General features: G+C 30.0%; 2 protein-coding genes across 7 annotated transcripts; one reads left to right on the forward strand and one right to left on the reverse strand.

The window, feature by feature from the left end:
• The first annotated feature begins 71 nt into the window (after positions 1 to 71).
• Positions 72 to 8,199, forward strand: LOC118068340 (zinc finger protein 250-like). Of its 3 annotated transcripts, none has more exons than XR_004690492.1 (3): positions 72 to 142; positions 758 to 791; positions 7,959 to 8,097. XR_004690492.1 is itself a non-coding variant. In XM_035085662.1 (2 exons), exon 2 carries the CDS (start codon positions 3,744 to 3,746, stop codon positions 6,033 to 6,035), a length of 2,292 nt encoding a protein of 763 aa, XP_034941553.1. In that variant the 5' UTR covers positions 667 to 791; positions 1,900 to 3,743; the 3' UTR covers positions 6,036 to 7,305. The 3 variants fall into 3 exon arrangements, 1 of the variants encoding a protein (XP_034941553.1); XR_004690491.1 differs by lacking the exon at positions 72 to 142 and having other exon boundaries at positions 655 to 791; positions 7,959 to 8,015; positions 8,084 to 8,199; XM_035085662.1 differs by lacking the exons at positions 72 to 142; positions 7,959 to 8,097 and adding an exon at positions 1,900 to 7,305 and having other exon boundaries at positions 667 to 791.
• On the reverse strand, positions 7,286 to 12,100 carry LOC118068339 (lysosomal alpha-glucosidase-like). Of its 4 annotated transcripts, none has more exons than XM_035085661.1 (16): positions 11,909 to 12,100; positions 10,907 to 11,569; positions 10,670 to 10,830; positions 10,331 to 10,596; positions 10,083 to 10,251; positions 9,944 to 10,013; positions 9,775 to 9,879; positions 9,436 to 9,693; positions 9,053 to 9,258; positions 8,865 to 8,972; positions 8,602 to 8,779; positions 8,382 to 8,530; positions 8,198 to 8,282; positions 7,863 to 8,133; positions 7,604 to 7,800; positions 7,286 to 7,533 (listed from the first exon to the last, which is right to left on the reverse strand). In XM_035085661.1, the coding sequence occupies exons 2-16, from the start codon at positions 11,552 to 11,554 to the stop codon at positions 7,471 to 7,473; spliced, it is 2,934 nt and encodes a 977-aa protein (XP_034941552.1). In that variant the 5' UTR covers positions 11,555 to 11,569; positions 11,909 to 12,100; the 3' UTR covers positions 7,286 to 7,470. The 4 variants fall into 4 exon arrangements, with proteins under 4 accessions (XP_034941552.1, XP_034941550.1, XP_034941549.1 ...); XM_035085659.1 differs by having other exon boundaries at positions 11,818 to 12,100; XM_035085658.1 differs by having other exon boundaries at positions 11,768 to 12,100.
• Between the last annotated feature and the right edge of the window lie 9,847 nt (positions 12,101 to 21,947).

Consider the following 21,947-nt stretch of genomic DNA (forward strand, 5'->3'; position numbering starts at 1 on the left):
AAAAAAAAAATTTTTCAGTGAATTATTTAATAATCTGTATGAATAATAAATACTTTTGCCTTTTCGTATATCAAGAAAGTTATCATTTATTTAGAAGAATGACCATGTTTATTATTTAAAAGCTCAGATTGAATTTCATAAGGTAATTTTTGTTTCTTTTATAACAAAAGAATTGTTGAAGAATGAAAAAAATAACAATTTTTCGAAGTGACTTTGGAGTATGATAAATAATCTTCATTAGAAATAAAATTATTGGATGTTTAATAAATTTTTACAATAACTCGTTAATTTATAGAATAAATATTCAGATTATTTTCAAGTCACACTAGATAATTATTTGTTTTTTAATAAATATATTGAGATCAAAATTAAATTGATTTTTGGAGTTATTTCGTGTTATCACATAGATTTCTATATTTTCGATGTAGTCATGATAAAAAAAAATCGATGAATAGAAAAAAAAATTAATTTAATAATTAAGATTCATAGTTTTGAAATCATTAAAGTCTCTATTGAACTTTTAATTACTCTAAAATGATGAATAAAAATATTTAATATATTATCGGACATGTGATAACATTTCATCTCTATCGTTCATAATGTAGGGATCTGCGTTGATCAGAATTTTATTCTTATCTCACTCTTCTTACTTTCCGACGACTCTTGTCTGTCTGTTATTTATCAGTAGAATTAAAACGAAAACTAAAGATGGCGAACGACGGATAGGACTGATCAGTGTTCTCATTTAATTCCACAGTAAACATCAAGGAGTTTTGCCCTCAGCCATTAATGTAAGTACACTTAGTTTTATTACAATGTTTACACCATTCCAATCAGATAGGTATTTTACTGCCATTGATGTGATATTAATTAACCAATTTGTTTTTATTTACACAAAAAATAATTTTATGAGAAGTATGTACATGCTCATATTATGTCTTGGGAAGTTCAATGCGCACAGATGTATGTTTTATTGCTCGAAAAGATTAAGAGACAAAGAAAGATAGACATACACATGCACGTTTGTATTTATGTATGTATGTATTGTACAAATAATCACGTGATTGAGCTTTTGTTGCACAAATTTTTTGCGTTGATGTACACCTGTATTTTGATTGATAAACACATTTACAGAAATCATTACTGGTTTGTCCTCTTCTGATTTTTTATTTTTTTTGGTTATACATTTTTTTAGATCACACTATCTTTGAAATTAGTATTATACTTGTTACAAGTTATACAACTTTATTGGCTTCTCCGCCCACATAAGAATTTATCTTGATGAAGGGATTCTCTTACACCATTACTTATAATATTTTTTATCTATTAGATCTGTAAAAAATTTACTGCAGTATTCTATAAATAAATATCAACAGAAACATTTGCTTCTAATACTATTTTAAATGTTGAATTTTTTTGCAGCTATTTATTTTTATATTGTATTTTATATATTGTTGTAAAAAAAAATTCAATTTATTCCTACATTTATTTAATATCTATATTGTTTTTTTTTAAATTAAAAAAATGAACAATGTTGGCACACTTTTTGCTTCAATAAATAATGCTTTTAATAACAATATCATCAGTCATCATCAGAAATCTTGCACGCATAAATAACAAAATTAATCTACTATAAGATAATTATTTATCATATTTATGACATTCTCAAGATAAGACGAGAATTTGTTAAATATTTTCAATAAAATAAATTATATCTACCTAACACTTATTCACTCATTACATTTCGTTTGTGATAAAAATAATTATTCTTCATATGATATAATTTTAACTTTACAGCATGCGTATTTCTGTTCGGAGTAGATAAATGTTTGAAAATACTATAGACATGAGTAATAATAAAAAAAGAAGGGTTTGAAATTTTATCTTTGTTATTTACAGATGGTGACGGTTTCTCACTAGGAATTAATTCATACTATAATCACAAATCCTCTTTTCTGAGGGATCCACATGGGACATTTGAATACTAATATCGTAACTAAGCTATTACAGCGTATTATATCTAACTTGCTCTTGACTGGTCAGCGGAAGTCATTTAATTAGGCGCGGCGTGCAGGGGCACGTATGACCGCACTCACAAAAGTCGACTTATTTATTCGTTTCACTCCACTGACAGTCTTCCTTTCGTCTCCATCGTCATCGAAACTTCTAGTCATCATTTATATTACATTAGCCTCAATCTTTTATGCCATACATCAACTGATAAATATTATACCTAAATATTTTAAAATTATTTCAACAAAAGAAGATGGGTTATTTCCTTTAATCAACTATTAGTATAGTTTATTTCATAAATTTTTCAAGAATTACAATATATCAATGACAAATATCTAAATATTTCATATTTTATTTATTATATACTATAAGTATCATCAATCTTTATCACTCTTATCTACATTATCACATATCAGTGAATCTTTAGAATAGCATCAAGTATATGAGCAACATATATGTATTGTTAAAAAAAGATTCAATTTGAAATTTATATTCAAAACCTTTTGGGTTTGTCGAGTGTATTTTAGTTACATCAGATGAAGAAGATGTGTAAACTGTCAATGATAAAATTTTAGCCATAGAAATAGACATGAGTAAGATCCTGGGATCAAGAAGACAATGTAGTAGGTCACGGACGATTATAAAAAGTAAAGGGGGATGGTAATGAATACTTTAGGGTGAATTGGAGAGGAAAAGGGTGACGGGAAAGCTCGGTGTTGTTGGCCGGCAACGATATCGACCTCTATAGAGCGCCTGCGCGTAAAAAGCGCGCAATTGTGTGATAGTAGAATCGTCATGCAGACACTAAAAGCTTGTGGCAAATTCAGTCGTGCCTTGAGCTAATATTGAAGTGGGTTTTGGCCTTTGGGAGATTCCAATGCTTGCCAACGACGTTCAGCTCCGTTGAATTATCGACCGGGAAACTGTTGACATTTAAAAGCTCGCAGCTTCATACATCTGTGAAAGTGATTCCGACGCTAATGGAGGTTTTGTAATGATCATTTATTATTATTTCAAGGATCAAAAACAAAACTTCAAGAGTTATCATCAACTTGAAAAAGAAACATATTTTTTTTCGAAGAAATAATTATCATTGAAAGGAATATTAACACTGCAAGAATATTCGATTGATACTACAAAAGTGTTTAGCTAAAGATACTGAATAAAAAAGAAGATTATTAAAATTATTATTCGTGAGACGATAACGCTTTGATAAAATGTTTCACTCGCGCTCACGGTTTTATTGCTAACATATGTGTATGTGTGCTCTTGCTTCTATTAAAGGTGTATATCTATACGCAGTCTATGATAAGGGACAGGCGTGTGTACAGTTTTCCGGGTGTGACTTGTGCTGTTGGTCAGTTGAAATAGGTTCGTTCAAGTAACCAGTCTTCCATTCATTGATAATCTCTCTACTAATGTCTATTTATATTTTATATTTAGTCAACTTTTCACTATAATCACATATTTCACGTGAACAGTCTGAATTTTATTTCGGTATATTTATACTCACATGCAATATTTGCTAATAATGAACTCATGATGGACATTAACGATAAAAGTTGAAAGATTGATAAGTCATCATGTTTGCCTTCAGTTTGATAAAATCGAAAGCGTTAAAGTCTCTTAAGCGACGCAAGTGTAGTTGATTTATCATACAATAAGATTGGAATAAAGCCAAAGAAATAAAGTAGAGAATATTTTTTTTCTGCAAATAAAGATATTTTAAAATGACTAATACACAACAGCCAGTTATAGACCAAGTCTGTGGAGCTGAACAATCGCAAGAAGAAATTCAACTTACAGAACTGCTTCCTGTTGAACAGTCACGTATCGAAAATACCTCTGATAATAGAGATAATACCACAACTGATGGACTTAAAGTTCTAAGAAGCTTTTCGCAAAACAATCAAAGTGAATTTGATCCTCGAAACTTCAAATTTTTTGAAAAATCTCAAGATTGCGAATTTCCTTCAAGAAAAAATTCTTTTAAAATTAATGGACAACAGAACATTAAACGGAAACAAGTAGTTTATCTTCATAACAATGACAATGATGATGAGCATACTGATGAGGAAGATAGTGATATTGATGGTGTCAACGATGATATTGACATTGATTCTAATAGTGATCATATAGAAGATGATGATGAAGGTACGAGTAATTTTGATGGATTACTTGAGATAGAATGTAACAATTCAATATTAAAGACTAAAAGAAAGAAATATAGTAAAAGAAAATTGAATCTACCTTGGAATAATACTGAAAATTCTGAAAATCAAAATGATGAATTTTTTACTCAAGAAAAAATTAAAAAAAGTAGAGCTAGAACCAGTAAAAAAAAGAAGACATATCAAAAAGATATTTTAAAAGATGGAATATTTTATTATCAGCAAGAAGAAAAAAATTCACATGATGATATCAACAAAAATAGTAGCGATGAAGATAAATTATTAGGTGATAATATTTCAGAAAATATTAATAATCAATTCTGTAATGGGAATTCTACTTTTAAATCCAATACTAAATCACATCGGACTGCAAAAAAAAGTAAAACACTTCAACATGATTATTCTATAAAGAATAGTAATAATAATCAGAAAGAATTATCAGCAGAACAAAGAGAATCAGAAAATGATTTAAAACACAAAATAGGCGTAATAATTGAATCAAATTATATTTTAGAACAAGAAAATAATAATATAGTTCAACATGATAACAATTCAGATTCATTAGAATCTTCAAGTAATGAAACTTCTACGGGTACAAATAATTGTTCAAAAATATCTGAAGGTGATGATCAGCCCAAAGATGATCAACAAATAAAAAAATATTGCTGTTTGATGTGTGATGCTAAATTTAAAGGAAGTGGAGGTCTACGTAATCATTGGAAAGTCGTTCATGCTGCTGGACCGTTTTTTAAATGTGATGATTGTGGAAAAGAATTTCCCCTAAAGGAGCGACTGAAACTTCACGTTAGGACTCATACAGGCTTCAAACCATACAAATGCTCAGAATGCGATAAAAGTTTTGCACGTGGTGGACAATTAGCTCAACATCGACGAACTCATAGTCATATAAAGCCTTATCATTGCGCTCTATGCACTGGTACATTTACTTGTGCAGCTAATTTAGCACTTCACATGAAACGACATAATGGTCAGAAAGATCATAAATGTGATATCTGTGGTCGAGGATTTATTCGCAGAGATGCTTTAAAAAAACACCTGGAGTGTTTGCACAAAGATGTTAAATCATTTCTCTGTATAATCTGCAACAAAACATTCAAAGGACATTTACCACAACACATGAGAACTCATTGTCAAGATAGACCACATGGTTGTGCTACATGTGGTCAAAGATTTGCACAAAAATCTCAACTAACTGTTCACCAAAGAACTCATTCTGGTCAACGTCCATTTCGATGTCTTGTTTGCTGGCAAGCTTTTGCTCATTCTACTGCTTTGAAGCTTCATACCAGAAGGCATACTGGTGAAAGACCTTTCAAGTGCTCTGAATGCAATGCTGGCTTTACTCAATTGCCTCATTGGAAAAAACATATGAAGTGTATTCATGGAAGGAATGAACCATACAATTGTAAAAATTGTAACTTATTTTTCAGGATCAAAAGTGATCTTGAAAATCATGAGAGAAATTGTCTGAAGACATCAGAGATTGCTGATAAATCAGGAGATGAATTAGCAAAAGAAACAGGAAAATATTGTGTGATGAGTATCGAGAAAATGAGATTACTATTAGCTGTGTTGCTGAAAAGAATATCAAAACCTGAGAAGTTAGATGAATTGGGTTTTGGTAAGAGACTTATCGATCAAGTTCTCCAAGATTCCCTGATATCTGCTGGTAAAGATCCAGCAAGAGTTGGTGAATTAACTGAATTCGAAGCTCTACGAAAAAATCTTGAGACATTTCTCGAGTGGACTGTACCCAAGGAACACTGGGAAACATTTAAAAAGATGAATAAAAGTCCAGAAGAGATACTGGAGACTCTTACAACTACATAGCCATATGTCCCTTTCATGTGTTATAACCAAAGAATTTTTTATGTCAAAACAGAAGAATAATTTGTCCGACGGATTTTTCTTGTTAAAAAAATTATTTATTAATACTAATGATTGTTGTATGTGTGATAACGAGAAATCCAACAGTGCCATTTATGACAAAAACTTGCCATATTGTATTAACATAGTTATTCTACTACCATTTTTGACGCTTTATATTTTTTTCACAGAGATGATTCAATATATAAAGGCCTTATTATTAATTTTGAACTTATAAAAGATGTTTATACCAAAAATTTTTTAGGCTTATTTTATAGAATGAATTACTTATGAGTGATAAATAATTAAAAATTGTGTTATGTTGCTTATAAAGCTATATTAGGCACAGTTTATATTACTGTTATATATTTTGCACTTTAAATTGTGAGATTAGTGTTTCAATTCTTTATTCTGACTAAATAAAATAATACAGTAATTGATTTATTAAAGTCAACACTACTGTGTGTATGGTATTGAGAATTAGCACTCACTTTATAAAAAAATGGTTAACAAATAATTAAAAATAAAACTGCGATAATTATGATAGACATAAATAAATGTGAACAGACAATAATAAAAATATTTATCATTAATATCTATACTATTAATTCATTTTAAAATATGAATATATTGATATTTAAAATTTATCAATGTTACTTGTGTTATACGTATTTCTAAATTATGTATTTGGATAAAAATTTGTTTAATGTAGCAAGTGACGGTGCTTAGTTGTGTGACTGATTATGATAATCACTATATATCTTTTGTTAAAATGCAAATAATATTTTATTCACCAAAGATTTAATTGCCATTTAATTTTTTTTTTTCAATTTTTCTGTATTAAAAAATTTTTATATATGATAATAATCATTATTCCTATTAAATTGATGTAAAGCAGAGCTTGTGTTTATTGAAAAATAAAAAATACATCGATATAAGTAAATAAGTCGTACAATCACTGAATAAAGATTAAGGTCATTGAGGGCAGTATTTGACTTGATAATAAGGGAAACGTTTTCGTATAATTTTTGTCTTCATTATCTATAAGGAGATCTAGTGCCAAAGTGGAATCCAGAAAAAAAAATTAAAATTCGGTTCAACTATAACTCTTACTGATAGACGATAGATAGTATTATCGTCACTATTATTGTTTTTTTATAATTCAACAAACTCATGCTTGAAATTTTTTTTATTTTCAGATATGATACAAAATATATTTTAACATCTCTTTATTGTATTCTAATAGTGTCATGCATATTTGAAAATTGTAACATAACTTGAATAAACTTTGTAAAAATATTGACGTACTTGTATAGAGTGTTTGAGTAAAATGAATATAAACATTTGTAATTCACACACACACGCGTATGACGTATTGACCATCAAAAGTTTTATAGAATTATTTCCATTGCATAATAAATGAATACTTGAGATCCACTTGGATTGGTTTTACAGTTAAATACTAAAATAAAAATATTAATGCAGTTGTTGAAAGTAATTATTACGGATTCGGTAAAATTAAAGATACTTACATTTCTTTTCTTATCGTGACTAAATGGAACATTTGTATTATTTATAGTCACTTGTGTAACATCTGATTGGAATCCCATAATTTGAATCTTACCCAAAATCATTTTCCCATCGAAATCATCATGTTGTATTTGAGATTTTATCGTTTTATTTTCCATTGAAAATTTAAGTAATATATATTTTCCACTTTCAATTGAATCTAAAATTTTATTAATAATTAGACAATATGAACAAAAGCTATTAAATCAAGTAAATAGTTACCAATACTATCTCCATCATCCCAAAATAATTCTCCAACTGCTTTTTCTTGTAGATCAGGAGCTATCAATAACTCGAATTTATTTTGTCTACTTTCAGTTGTCGTTTTTCCAGGAGTTTGAGCTGGTAAAATATTGCCTCCACGAATAAGAATAGGTATTGTATCAACTGGAGCAGGAAGTGTGAAATTTTGCCCTTTAGAAATGACAAAAGATTTATTATAGAAATCAAACCATAATCCTGATGGCAGATAAGCAGTGACTTCTTCTTTATCCTGTTTGATAAAAATTTATTATATTCACGATAAATTACAAAGAATAAAATAATGAAAATTTTACCTTTTCTAAAACTGGTGCAAACATCATTGCTTTTCCCCACAAAAATTGCGAATCCACATCCAATGTATTTGGATCTTTTACAAACCTAGTATTATTAATTAATCATTAGTATTTAAAATTGAATACTATGAATGATAAAAAAAATTCAATTGATTAAATTGACTCTAAATGAAAATTTTTGTACTCAAAAAATAGAGGACGAGCTACTGCTTCTCCAAACATATGAGCTTTGAAGAAAAGTGTATATAAATATGGTAAAAATCTGTATCGAATCATCAATGCTTTTCTTGATGATTTTACAACAATATCTCCCATTGCTACTGGATCTTGATCCTAAATAATAAATATCAATTATATTAAATGTAAATCAATTAAGCTAACGCATTATGAAAAATTTTATTTACTATTGCATCATCAGTGTTATGATTTCGCGAAAATGGATAAAAAGCTCCTAATTGCATCCACCGATTACAAAGATCTTGAGTAGTATTGCCATTAAATCCACAAATATCTGCTCCAACCATAGGAATTTGGAAAATGCTGAATGCCAATATTTCTGGAACGCTCATTCTTAAATCGTGCCTGAAATTAGTATTATTTAAATGGAATTAATATAAAATTTTAACTTTTATTATCATTTAATCACTTGAGTTTATTTAAAAATTACCAGGTAGAAAAAACATCTCCGGTCCAATGAGCAGAATATGAACCTTGACCTACCCATGTAGCTCGAGAAACGATAAATGGTCGCTTATTACGAATCTTTTCCAATGCACTAATATACAAAAATTATGTTATTTATAATCATTTTGATATTTTATAAGTAATAAAGTTTAGTAATAAAATTCTACTAACAAATGAGTAACGGCAGCTTCTGCTATGCCATAAGTATTATGAATATCATAATGCCATCCTAAATAGTGTTTTGCATTCATGCAAAGTGTTTTAGAATACAAAACTTCACCAGCCACATTTGGTGTATAAGGAGGATTATCCATAAGACTTGATGGAGAACATCCATTGATTAGGCCGTTGAAGAAGTTGGATGGCTCATTCATATCCTGTATGTGTAAAAATCGGTTACTTTTTTCTAAACCATGTTTAATTTCGGAATAGCATAAAAATATTAAATAGTAATATTGTATCTTGGAAATATATATATTTATATATTGAATTGCTATAAAAATTTTGGTATAATGTAATATTATTTTATTTTATTTCAATTTTTAGTTACTTACAATCCAAGCACCATCATATTGGAAATTCTCGTGCATACTATTCATCATATTATACCAATATTCTTGAGATTTAGGGTGAGTGAAATCTGGCCAAACTGTTGATACGCGATTCCATACTTTTCCAACAAAAGGTAAATTCGTTTCAGAATTTTTAATAAAAATATCATTCTTTATTCCGTCATCATATGGAGGATAGGTGCCCTTTTCTTCTGATGCTGAAATTCCTGGATCTATCAATGGAATGTAATGCATTCCAATCTATCAAATATTATCAGATATTAAAATATTGTAACTATTACTTATTCGATTTAAAAGAAGTATTGAAAATCAAAACCATACTTTGTGAAGTTCTTTAACAAATTTGGGTAGATCCTTAAACTTATTTTTATCATATATGAAATTATTGTTATTACTCATGTAATCCAAGTCATTCCATTGAGTATCCTTAAATTAAATAAAAAGTTTTAAATTTTTAAATCAATCATAAAATAGTGATTGAATAACGTACAAACGGAATGCCAGCTGCTCTAGTTCTATTCCAAACTTCTTTGGTTTTTTCCAAAGATCGATAGCCGAACCTTCGTTTAAAATATTTTTGTGATCAATAAAAAATTATTTTTATTTTTATTAATTGCTAATAACTCTACCTGCAGAGATGAAATCCAAGTGACCAATATGGAGGCATAAAAGGTTTTCCAACAATTTGTGTATATTGAGCAAGAACATCTGCAGGAGTTGGACCCATGAAAAAATACAAGTCAAATATTCCACCTGTACTTCGAAATGTTAATGCTGGTGTAGGTTGTAGTATGATATCTATATAAATTTAATAAAACATACAATTAATCTTTATGATAAATAAAAATACTATGCTCAGAAAAAAAATTATAAATACCCATAGCATTGCTGTTTAAGAATAATACACCATAACAATCACCAGTCTGCTCAACAACTAAATAAAATGGATGAGAACCATATAAATTGGAGTGTTCTATTGGCGCCTGATCTCTGTTAAATAATGTCAATGTCTGCCATGTAGTATTTAACTTTAAATTATTTCTGTGTTCACCAAGACCATAAATATGGGAAGACGATAGTAAAGTGGACATCTGGAGAAATTGATTAGAGAATATGAATCCACCAGCTGTCAAAGAATCAAATCTATAAAATTAATATAAATTTTAATTAAGTGTTCATTACAAAATTTTGATAAATAATTTCTTAATTTACTTACACTACAGACTTCTGGTTATTGGATCTCCAGATGCGAAAGCCAGGCTTAGAATTATCCATCTGAAAACGATAATTTGTACTTTCCATTTTTTGACCAAAAGGTTTATAGTGTTTCCTGACTGGCCATTTTGGTTCATAACGTAATTTAGTAGGATCATAGATCTGTAAAAAAATAAATTGAGCAGTGTAATATCATCCGCTTGATATAAAATAATATTTGAATTTCAAGTTATGTTACCTTAACTTCTAAGATATTTTCATCAATATTAATAGCTTCCATTTTCAAAATCGGTAGATCATCTTTTAGAAACGAAGATCTTTTATTAATGAGATAACCAGTGAAGCCGCTATTTTTTCGAGTATAGTTTTCATATTCATACAATTTCCAACTTGTAGGATAAAAGCAATAAGGTATACTCAAAGGAACTGATTTAATATTTTCATTAGGTGGATCCCAACAACATCCTCGATTTTGACATGCAATCATAGAAGCTCCATTGTCAGGATGACAATCAAAACGTAGCTCTTTTGGCATTCGAGCACATTCTTCATTTTGAGCAGACTTTATATAGATATTTTTTTCAAGTAATCTTTTTAGTTTATTTACTATTTCAAGCATTTTATGAGAGGTTCCAAAATAACCTTCATATTCTGAATTATCAGATAATATAGCTCCATCATTCAATATTAGGATTAAACTGACAATAGGAAATAATAATAGAAAAATAATAATAAAATATGTAATTATTCTACATAAACGTTTCTTTTTTAAGTGATATAACTTAATAAGAAGTTTTATTAATTTTATTTGTCCATCAGTCAATTCTTTTACTTCATTATCATCTTTTTCCGGTTTACGTACACTCTTTCCAGTTGATACTGTCATTTTGCTTGTAGTGATCTAAACAATATAAAATAAAATGAGTTGTTTTTTTTTAATAAGAATAAATTGATTACCCAATAAAATAATTGAAATTTTTGGCTAATGCGTAGGTTGGCCTCTCTTTATAAATAATCGATCAACATGACTATCTTCACTTCCAAATAATTTTTAAATCACACAATAAGTACACTTTAATGTATCGAATTACAATAATACCTTTTAAATATCGTTTTATACAAATAATAATGGTTTAAAATTTACTCAACAAAGATCTTTAATATACTGCGTTTAAATTACATTCTACAAATCACTGAGATTAAATTCTATTTTTAACTTGAATTAAAATTACAGACACACTTTGTTTTATATAAATACTGTCATATTTAATAATCTTCTGTTCACAAAAATTTAAATTGATTGTGGATGCTGTTTATGAAGAAGAGAACAGCATTGATTAATCACATTTTTATGTACTTTATCTCTTATGCTTCACATAATACAACACATGTGTAATACCGAAAAATCCTAGCAGAAGCATATGTGTTTACATGCTAGACTCCATAAGGTAGCGCTCTCTATGCTTGATAAAGTTTTTATTGCCCTGTTGGTAGCAATACCTCTTATCACCAACCAAGATTACTACTTCATGAAATGACCCACATTCGACAATTTTGCATTCACAAAATACTAATTTAAGTACATAAGTTCACTACATGAAGTGCTACGATCAATTCTGTCGTTGAACCACTCTATCCTTGAACTTACAAAGCTGTGGACGGTTAGAATGAGGATATCATAAATGATTGTTATTTTCATTAATGAATCATAATATTCATTTTTAAATATTATATAATATTTTAAACAAATACAATTGAATGATACATACTGATACGATTCTTTGACACCATAAAAATGTATTGAAATTTTTAATTTTGATTTTTGGTGTTAAGAGGAAGATTTTTTTATAAACTAAAAAACTTACAATCCTTGATAAAAATTATCAAAAAGAATATTTGGTAAGTAAATGTTACTGTTGAAAAAGTTAGATTTTTTGATTTCTCTCAATGCCTTTAGGCTACTGTACTTCCTGCTGAACTCTGACGAGTACGTCTTTTTTATACACAAGTTTTAATTCATTTGGGATTCCATTTAATCTTTAAATAACGAAGAATGATTACATGAGGCTGCTATTTTCTCTGTAAAGGTACAAAGCAAGGTAAAAACGTAATCGTCTTAAGTCCATGTTTTGTGAATTTTCATCATAAGCTTGCCCGATTTATATAGGTACTTTTCAAAAAAGAATTATTTGATGGTTAAAAATATCAAAAATACACATAACTGATTGTGTATGTATGATTTGTATACCTATAGATTTTATTAAAGTATCGTAGAAGGTTTTTACATATACTGTGGCTGTTATGTATACACTGAAAAAGATAAGGAATACATATCTAGCAGCTTGACTAGGGGAAAAGTGCTAGTCTCGTCAGTTTCAATCTGCTTGATGGAGTCCACCCAAACTCCAACAGTAATCTCTTGACACGAAAAGAGAAAAACAAATTTTATTACAGTTATCCATAATATTATATGAAATATAGAAGCTCGTTTTTAATTTAAATTTCAATATAAAAAAAAAGTTGTATTATGCAAATAAGTGAGTGCAATATAGTTTGATATTTATTTATAGCATGTTTATTTAACAGTAAAAAAGCTTCATTAAATATTAGAATTTTTCAGGAATAATGAATTCAAACTATAATTATTGGACCAGAAATGATAATTAGAGAAGTAATAAAATCAATATGTGTGCAATAAAGTACACTGAAAAGCCGAAAAAATGCAAAAATATACAATTATTACAAAAAACGAAGTTGACTGTATATATAGAGTAAAAGTGAAGAGTTGAAACGATGGTCTTGTTTAGTATAAAAGATGATTGTTAAAAAAGAGGGGTTGTGAGGACTCAACATTGTGATATCTTTTATCCTTTGATCACCTGACTGGTAGTCCTTTGACTTAAATGTGCGTCGATATTTCTGTTTATATTCATGAATATCAAAACTGTATGTGATCTTTTTATTTTCCTCTAATTCACCATTTATAAAAGCATTCATAATAATAATAATAAAACTACAAGTTCATAAGAAAAATAATAAAAATAAAGAAATAACATAAAACAAATAGGAAAATGAAATAAATTAAATTGAATAAAATTTTTTCCATTACTCTCTAGACATATATCGACTTTGACAGATTCTCATTGTACAGAAACAAACTTCGGCATCTAGTAATTAGAGGACGAGCGTCATTCTTTCAAATGAGAATGAATTGCGGAGCATCGCAAAGCGAGAAGTGGTCACAAAGTGGGAGAAATGGAGGATATGGTAGTGTTGAAGGGAATTGTAGTTCCGGAGATCGGCACAGATCAAAGTCCCTGAGGGTGACCTACGAGCAACCAACCCCTCAAGCTATCTCGCTTGCTTCTGCATTCGCTTACACTCCAACTCGCTCAAGTGGCATCAACTTGAATTGAGAAAAGAATATAAAGAACCCACGGACTCATGCGTAAAACGATGCCACTGCAAACAATCTCGATTTATTTAGGTATAACAATCTCTCTAGATTCTACTCTTCTCCTTCGAATTGCCACTGGACTTGGTATGTGCTTTTGCATTGATCGTCTCCAAACCCTGTACACTAGTTGTACAAGACCATTACAATGGTTTCATACAATACCCTACAGCTAGATCATTTTTACCAAAGATTTGGAACGTATGAGTTGCATACTACGTATCTGATGATGGAACACAGGTATTTAATTGAAAATGAATATTTGTATTATAGAAGCATTTGAACTTGATCAGCAAAAAATTTATTCAATAATTTTTTCAATAGCCATAAATTTATCTTACAGCTTGTATCGGTGAGTGACACATGATGTGCTTTATCAATCACATCGGTGGTGAACCAGATCATGCTTATTGGAAGCGATTCGACTAAAAAGTTTTTGAGAAGATTTCCAACTTAAGAAGACCATTGCTCTCATAAAGTTGGAAAATATGAAAGTAAAAATGGTATAAAAATCAACTACATAACTAAAAAAATAGCTTCTTGATTTTTAATATACTCTTTCTTTAAAAAAAAGGCAATCTTTTTGTAACGAAAGTCTTTCTTTGAAATTGACATATTTTAAGAAAAAAAAACATTTTAATTTACTGTTTGTGAAATAATGATAATTAAATAATATATTATTTCAAATATTTATGATTCTTTTGTCTTTTCCCATACAGTAGATATTCCTTTGCTTCCATTAATACAGAATTTTTATTGTCTCATCAAATATAGTGAGATTGTTTAGTTTAGTGCGTACTCGCCATACATAACGTGATACAAAATGGATTTGGAGCATGATTGTGTGTTTCTTCATTATCACACGAAAAGTTTGATTGTGTATGTCAGTGTATATAAACTTGGCACGCGGTTCTACCCCGTACACGCAATGAGTTGGTTTGATTGTATGAAAAGCTCACGTGACAGAATGAAATCTCCACGGATTATTGCCAAGTGGATAATTAGCCAATCGACTAGGGACAGAGACTATCCTATTAAGTTTCTCGTTATCACTCCCTTCGTATCTGATCCTTTTCGCTTTTACGCCAACGTTTGCAATTTTTGCTTTTTGCTCTTTCTACTTTTTTAGTACCTGCTTTGAACATTTGTAATTTTTTGTTATGAATTTTACATTTTCTTTATTTAAATATTCTTTTGAGTTGTATTTATATCATGTTTTAGTAAAAGCTGAGTAACGTTGAAATGAAAAAAAAAAAATTTATAGGATAAAAAATAATTTATTGCAAAAATTAATTACATAATTGATTAGAAATTTGCCCATTTTCATTTTTAAAACGAGAAAATGAGCATACAAACGTAAGTTTTTTCTTTTATCTAAAATTTTTATTATTATAAACCATCATAAAGTCTGAGCTTTTTGTGACATTTAGCACGCTAGTTTTGCGAAAGGCATCGACTCCCAAGGGAAAAATGTAAGTTTTCAACGAGAATAGAGAGAAAAGTCCCTCGCGGGCTTCCCTCAGCCAACATGGCTTAAAATGGAGGCTGCTGTGGCGCGAACAAACGACAGCGTCTCAGCCGCGTAAAGCGACCAGCTTTATATACTTTTTCTCTTTTTTCTACACTCATTCTATTCGAGGGACACACTAGGGATGAGATAAAATCCCGACCGCAACTACGGGGATGTGAAAACTGTATGTAAGAGCTGCTTTATTCTCCTCTTTCTTTTTTGCACGGTCATTACTTAGAACACAATATTTGCCGGTAAATTCCTTATTGGTGAGAAAGATTGCTATTCGCAACACATACAACGTTTCTTTCTTTCATTATTTCAACTTTTTCTGGATTCAAAGTTATCAAATAATAATTCATTTATATTTTTATTTTAATCAGATTGGACTGAGGATAGCGGATTAAATCGAAATGTGAGGTAAATTAAAATGTGGAAGTTTGGATTTTTCTAAAATACAAGGGAGTTCTGGAAGATAAAATAATAAAAGGTAATTTAAAAAACCGTGAATTAAATAAATTGAAAAAATTTTGGAGTAAAAATTATATGGCCTTAAATAAAAATTACTCCAAAAAAACTTCGAGTATTTTTTTAAAAATAATTCTTTATAAATTAATCTTTACTACCGGGTGGATAAATTTTAACACCCCTCCCCCTGATTTCTTTTCAGTCAAATCCCAATATCAGTAATATTTTTTCTCCAACATTTTTTTCAGAGCGGATTAATTTTTTTTTTTATTTAATAAAAGTGTAAATGTGATAAATATGATAGGAAATAATTGTACAGAAACAAACACAAAACAATAGTTTATTTTTATAACTAATAATTATTGTCGAGACGAGGAAGAAAATTCTGCAGACCATTGAATCTGTAAAGAAGATGAGTCCAATGTTGAGAGGGTGAGTTTGCCTGCGAGCAACTGAGCGAGCGTAAAGCTTGTGTACTGAAAAGTAAACATTGACATATGCTCGCGTAAAACCTCAGGCCGCGGGACTCAATTCACATATTCCAATGTATACATCATTTGTACTAGCATATTATACATCATATCCCTAAGTACAATTATGTTTGTTACATCTTTTCTACCCGTATGACTTTACATAAAATAATTGCACTGATTAAAATTTATGTTGAATAATTGTTGAAGCATGTTAAATCATTTTACTATTCTAAAGAGTTGTTAAAAAAAAAAACAAATAAACTTAATAATACATATATGTCATAAAACACTTGTCGTTTTACACAGATCATGGTTGTAACAATTCCTGCGTAAAATAGGGCCAGACATTTTAACTCTCTATTTAGTATAGCTGTCGTCCCTTGTCATCATCACTTGTACGAATAGTAATTCGACCCATCCTAAAGTCCTGAAGCAGGGTAGTTCTGAGAGGTAAGTAAGTCTTGATCTATAAAATCACTTCGCTCAGTTCTATCCCACAGTAGCATCCACTAAGCCTAAGTCGACAGCTTAAACATTTATATGTTTTTTTTTCGTATTCATACTAGTGACTACAGATGTTACAAGAATTTTTTCAACCTTTATATCAGCCATAAAATCATTTCTACCATCAAATAATAAAAATTTAAATCCACCTTTGGCAAGTAGTTTTATTTATTAGTCTGATAGACTAGATGATGTTGAATAAATTTATTGGAGAAATAAAACGGATAAACAGAGATATTTTTAACAAGGATTTGTAATGGCAAAATATCATTATAAAATAAACGTTAAAGTTCAGTTATATATAATGAAAGCTCTATAGCTGGTGACGTTGGTTGAGAGGGTAGAAGTGAATAAAAAGAAGAAAAGAAAAATTCAGTCCTAGGTTCTCTCATGTCTCATCGTTGTTGTCGTCATCATTTCTCTTTTCCTATTCTTTCTGTACTCTCGTTCACCCAAAGAGTCGTCGCACAAGTTCTGGGATAAAAGCCGACAAGAGCTGCTGTACGGGGGTGTGGCAAACCGCCCCTAGAATTGGCGAGATTTCAGTGTCTGCTCCAACCCCCAAGCTCCATCGGGCGTGTCACGCACGTTGTATTGTGTTATATTGCCGGCTGCAATCTCACTAAGCGCTTCGCGACGACATTCCCTCCTTCGTCGCCCCTTTATCACTTTTAACCTGTCCACCCACAATACACGCACGTATATTTTCTCCTGTTAAATTATAAAAACAAAACGCCAAGCCATTACTCAACTTAACTCATTGTCTTGACGTTCAGTTTTCCACTATAAAACTTGCCATCAAGATCAACAGCGTCATGAAAAAATTATATCGAAAATTCTTGTCAATAATGAGTGAATGAAGCTTTTGTTTTAGTTATTGACAGAAGTGGCTTCCATGCGTGGACAATTGGCGAATGTGTTTTTATATATAATACGATGCGATACGCATTCTTTGAATAATCGAAGGGTTAAATTGGCATCAAGAAGGGTCGAAACATGGGGAATCTCATGTCACTCTCAGACACCACTAAATACCGATCAACACGCGGTCTTTTGCTTTCTATCCCCTGTGTGACTGCAGGCGTGAGGTTTATGCCCCCTCCATTAAATTAAATCGACCCTTATAAATTTGGCAGTAATAATGCTGGCTTGAGAAAGTAAAAAAATTATCAACCACCATGGCTTTTCAATTATTTATATTATGATGTACGTTTTATTGACATGTACTTACAAATATCTTCTCTTGAAAGATTCATTGAGAAAAAAATATTTCAATCAAACAAATGATTTTTTAATATTCCTCAAATTCTTCTGTCGGTATATTTAAGAATTTTTTTTTTTGAAGAATTCAATTGTTAGACACTAAGTGATCAATTTATCTGTTGTAAGTATAACAATGTAATGCTTCAATCTATTTTCTTCAATCAGCTACCGTAAAAAAATATACTCCAGGTTAACGAAGTGAACTAAATATATTATCATAATCTATTCAACTTTTATAAAGAAATTAGTAAAATGATCCGTAGGTTCATTTATTGATAATTGTCGGAACCTATTTTCTTTTCTTTGTCAAAAGAAAGGTAGTAACCTTTGTAATGCTTAATGTCTCGTGTCGAGTCTCTCACCATCTATCCGTGTTTCCGATACATTGTATCTTGTTGTTATGTTTGTGTTTACTTTACTTGAGCTTTATAATTTTCACCGACCGTCTATTGTCGGTATTTTTTACACTCGAGTAAATTTTCGGTAGCAGATGACTATTGAATTTGCGTGGAAATCTTATTCATCATTTATTTGACCCATCTTAACATGTAATTAGTCAATATAAGTTTTTTTTCTAATTTTTACAGCCACAATTGCAACACAAAAATTCAATAAAAAAATCAGTGATAGTTAGCTAATAATTAATTTTAATTATTTTCTGTTATTATCTAAAGATGATTGGAAATAATTTCAGGAGTACTGTCTATTGTATATAATGGCGAATTTTCTATAAGTCAAAGAATAAATCTAGCATTTTTTTATGAGGAGAAGAAATACAAAAGGAAAAAAATAGGAGAATATTGATTATTAGAGTTGAATAAAAGAATAATAAGATGTAAAAATTTTCAATTGATGGAATTTATTTTTTATATTTTATATAGTCAGAAAGGAAGAGAACTAATTGGCAATTATACAATATCCACTTTTATATCTTTTTGAATGCAATTTATCTCTTTTCCTCTTGTTAATTACCAACGATAGAATGGATTCTCAATAGCTTTACTTTTTTATTTATATGCATATATTTGATACATTTTATTTAATTATATAACCACAAAAAATAGTAAATTTTTTTACTTTGGTGTCAAAAGGTGTGAGAAAAAAACCAAAAATTAATCAACAAGAGGTTGAAAATAAAAAGAAAAAATGAAAAAGATTCTCAGTTCATAAACACTTGGAGTGTGACGTGATCGTGTCGTCTCTTGGCGGCATCGTCACATCAAAAGCACTCAACAACTCTCGCCAGGGGTGTTCGCTTTCTCGCCCTTACCTCTTCTGCTTTACGGAAACTTTGACTCCCGGGTTTGTTTGTCGCTTTGTTTGATTTCACATTCACGGAGATAGCTTTCACTTACGCGCTACGGACCAAGATTAAACAGATTCGAAAATGTCTGCTACTTTCTCTCCCTTCGTCTCTTTTGGCTTTTCTCTTGCGCCGTAGTTTAGTATTACCCCTCAACACAACCCACCCTATTTTTGTGTTTAAGCAATAAACCAAATTGAATAGGACAAAAAACGTATGACCACTTTGTATAATGTCATAGAAGTTGAATTAAAAACACTGTTGATCAATACACCCCCAATCTATTTATTACTTAAATAAATTTTTTATTTCCTTCAATTTATTGTTTGAATAAAAATAAAATTTTCTGTTCTAATGAAATATACAAAAAGTTTTCATGATTTAATTTCATTAAAATAAAAAATGAATCTATAGGACACAAATTCCTAGCTGACAAGTTCTGCTTGACCGAATTAATTGAATTTAGTAGTAAAACTGTTCTTTGTTTTTCGACTAAAAACATACGATTATAGCAAGAAAGAATTTAATAAGGAACAATAGCGATTTGGCAAGAATTACAAGGGGTGGATAATGCACAATACAGCGATGGCGTATTAGAACGTTAAGGCGCCAGAGAACACGGACAGTATATAATGTAGTGTACTCACCATGGTTGAAGAGGGTAATGAAGAGGTGTTGAACCGTGTTCCATAAAGCCCTATTGCCAAACGTGAGGGTCTTTCGCGCATAATAACTTGCAGTTCGCTCATCAGTTACGGGGGTTTTAACCAATTATGAGGGATATTAACAGCTCCAAACACAACCTTTGCATATATTCGATAAAGGGATATATATATATACATATACCATAAAAATAGGTACGTCGAGAAGCATGATTATATATCGACATAATACACAGTCGTTATCTACAAAAGTAATAATGAGGGAATGTTGAAAAGTGGAGAATCAATTTAACGTAGCTAAAAATATAGTACGGAGTAATTTGAAAGAATCCATCAATTTTTTTTCTCAAGATGACAATGGTGAAATCTATTCTTCTTTATTATACAATATATTGGTATAAAGTAAAATTGAAATACCGGAATCGTGGTAGAACGAATATCAATGAAAAGAAATTTACTGAGCCGACAAGACTCGATACAGAAAAGCGGAAAGCTATATAGCAAAGTAGTGGTTTTTTTCTTTCTTTTTATTCTTGTCTACTTACGAAATCCAAAGAGGCAACGACTCGAGAAACAGCGTGAGTCCATGACCAGGTGTCAATAATCCACCCCTAATTGTCCTTGTCGAAAGGAAGGTGGACCCAAGTGGATCCCTATAGATCATTCTCGCATTAAATGTCGCTAAATAACTTGTTTGTGCACAGCCCCTCATTACTTCATGTTAGACCAGATCTTTTATTCACCACTATTGTCTTTCTCACTTTTAGTCTTCACTCAAATATTACCAATTCTTATTTTTTTTCCAGAATTATTGATGAAATACTCATTATCAATATTCTTTGATCATCAGCTTTGTTAAATGCTAATTGATAAGCTTGAAACATTTTATTTTAATTGATAAAATTATCTTCCACTGATTCTAGTTTACAATTTACTTGAATTAATCCTAATCAGGAGCATCAATCTTTTAACATCCTTAATTAAACATTTTTCAACAAATTAGTTATCCATGTAATTATTTTCAATAATAATTTAAAAATAATTTGATAATTTTACAAGGTATTATTTGAAGAAAATTATAATGAAGTCTCTACAATGTTGATAAAAACTTGATTGGTCTAAAAAATAGTTAATTGTGGCAATTTTGTACTGCAGAGTCATCAGTAGCGTGATAAGAGATAGCTGAGAAAAGCAAAAAGAACAAAGTGAATGGGTTAAACCAATGTGCTAACCTGTGCAAAATGAAATTTAATAGATATAGAGAACAGATGCCTACTCTAGATACATGTCAGTAAAGAGGATAGGATATCTACATCACTGATCAGTATACGTTTTTACACGACACCGTATCATATGCTATTGCCCTCTTTTCTTCTTTCCTATACCGTGATCACTGCTTGCAAATCTCCATACATATTTTATCTTGTTCTATCACGACCTTTTATACATACACATGAGTACATATACAAGAAACTAAACAAGACCACCCAACTGTAACTTTGTAAAAAAAATTGTATCGAGATCATTAAAGATAGCTGGAGAAGCTTGGCCTCCTATTTTCAAGAGTTTTTTTTTGAAAATTTTCGCCAGAACGAATATTAAAGCTCAAAGATTATGTTTTAAAAAAAGTTTTTAGCTAAAA

This window comes from Chelonus insularis, unplaced genomic scaffold (assembly GCF_013357705.1).
Source record: "Chelonus insularis isolate UGA/USDA-ARS -01 unplaced genomic scaffold, ASM1335770v1 contig_3_pilon, whole genome shotgun sequence".
Taxonomy (NCBI): Eukaryota; Metazoa; Arthropoda; class Insecta; order Hymenoptera; family Braconidae; genus Chelonus; species Chelonus insularis.

What these genes read in the sequence shown, in the direction of transcription:
- LOC118068340 (XM_035085662.1), top strand. Translation starts at nt 3,744, where the DNA reads ATGACTAATACACAACAGCCAGTTATAGACCAAGTCTGTGGAGCTGAA.
- LOC118068339 (XM_035085661.1), bottom strand. Translation starts at nt 11,554, where the DNA reads ATGACAGTATCAACTGGAAAGAGTGTACGTAAACCGGAAAAAGATGAT. An exon ending in AATAACCAGAAGTCTGTAGT is followed by an intron (nt 10,597 to 10,669) that starts GTAAGTAAATTA and finishes TTAATTTTATAG; the next exon opens with ATTTGATTCTTTGACAGCTG. An exon ending in TTGCACCAGTTTTAGAAAAG is followed by an intron (nt 8,134 to 8,197) that starts GTAAAATTTTCA and finishes TTTATCAAACAG; the next exon opens with GATAAAGAAGAAGTCACTGC.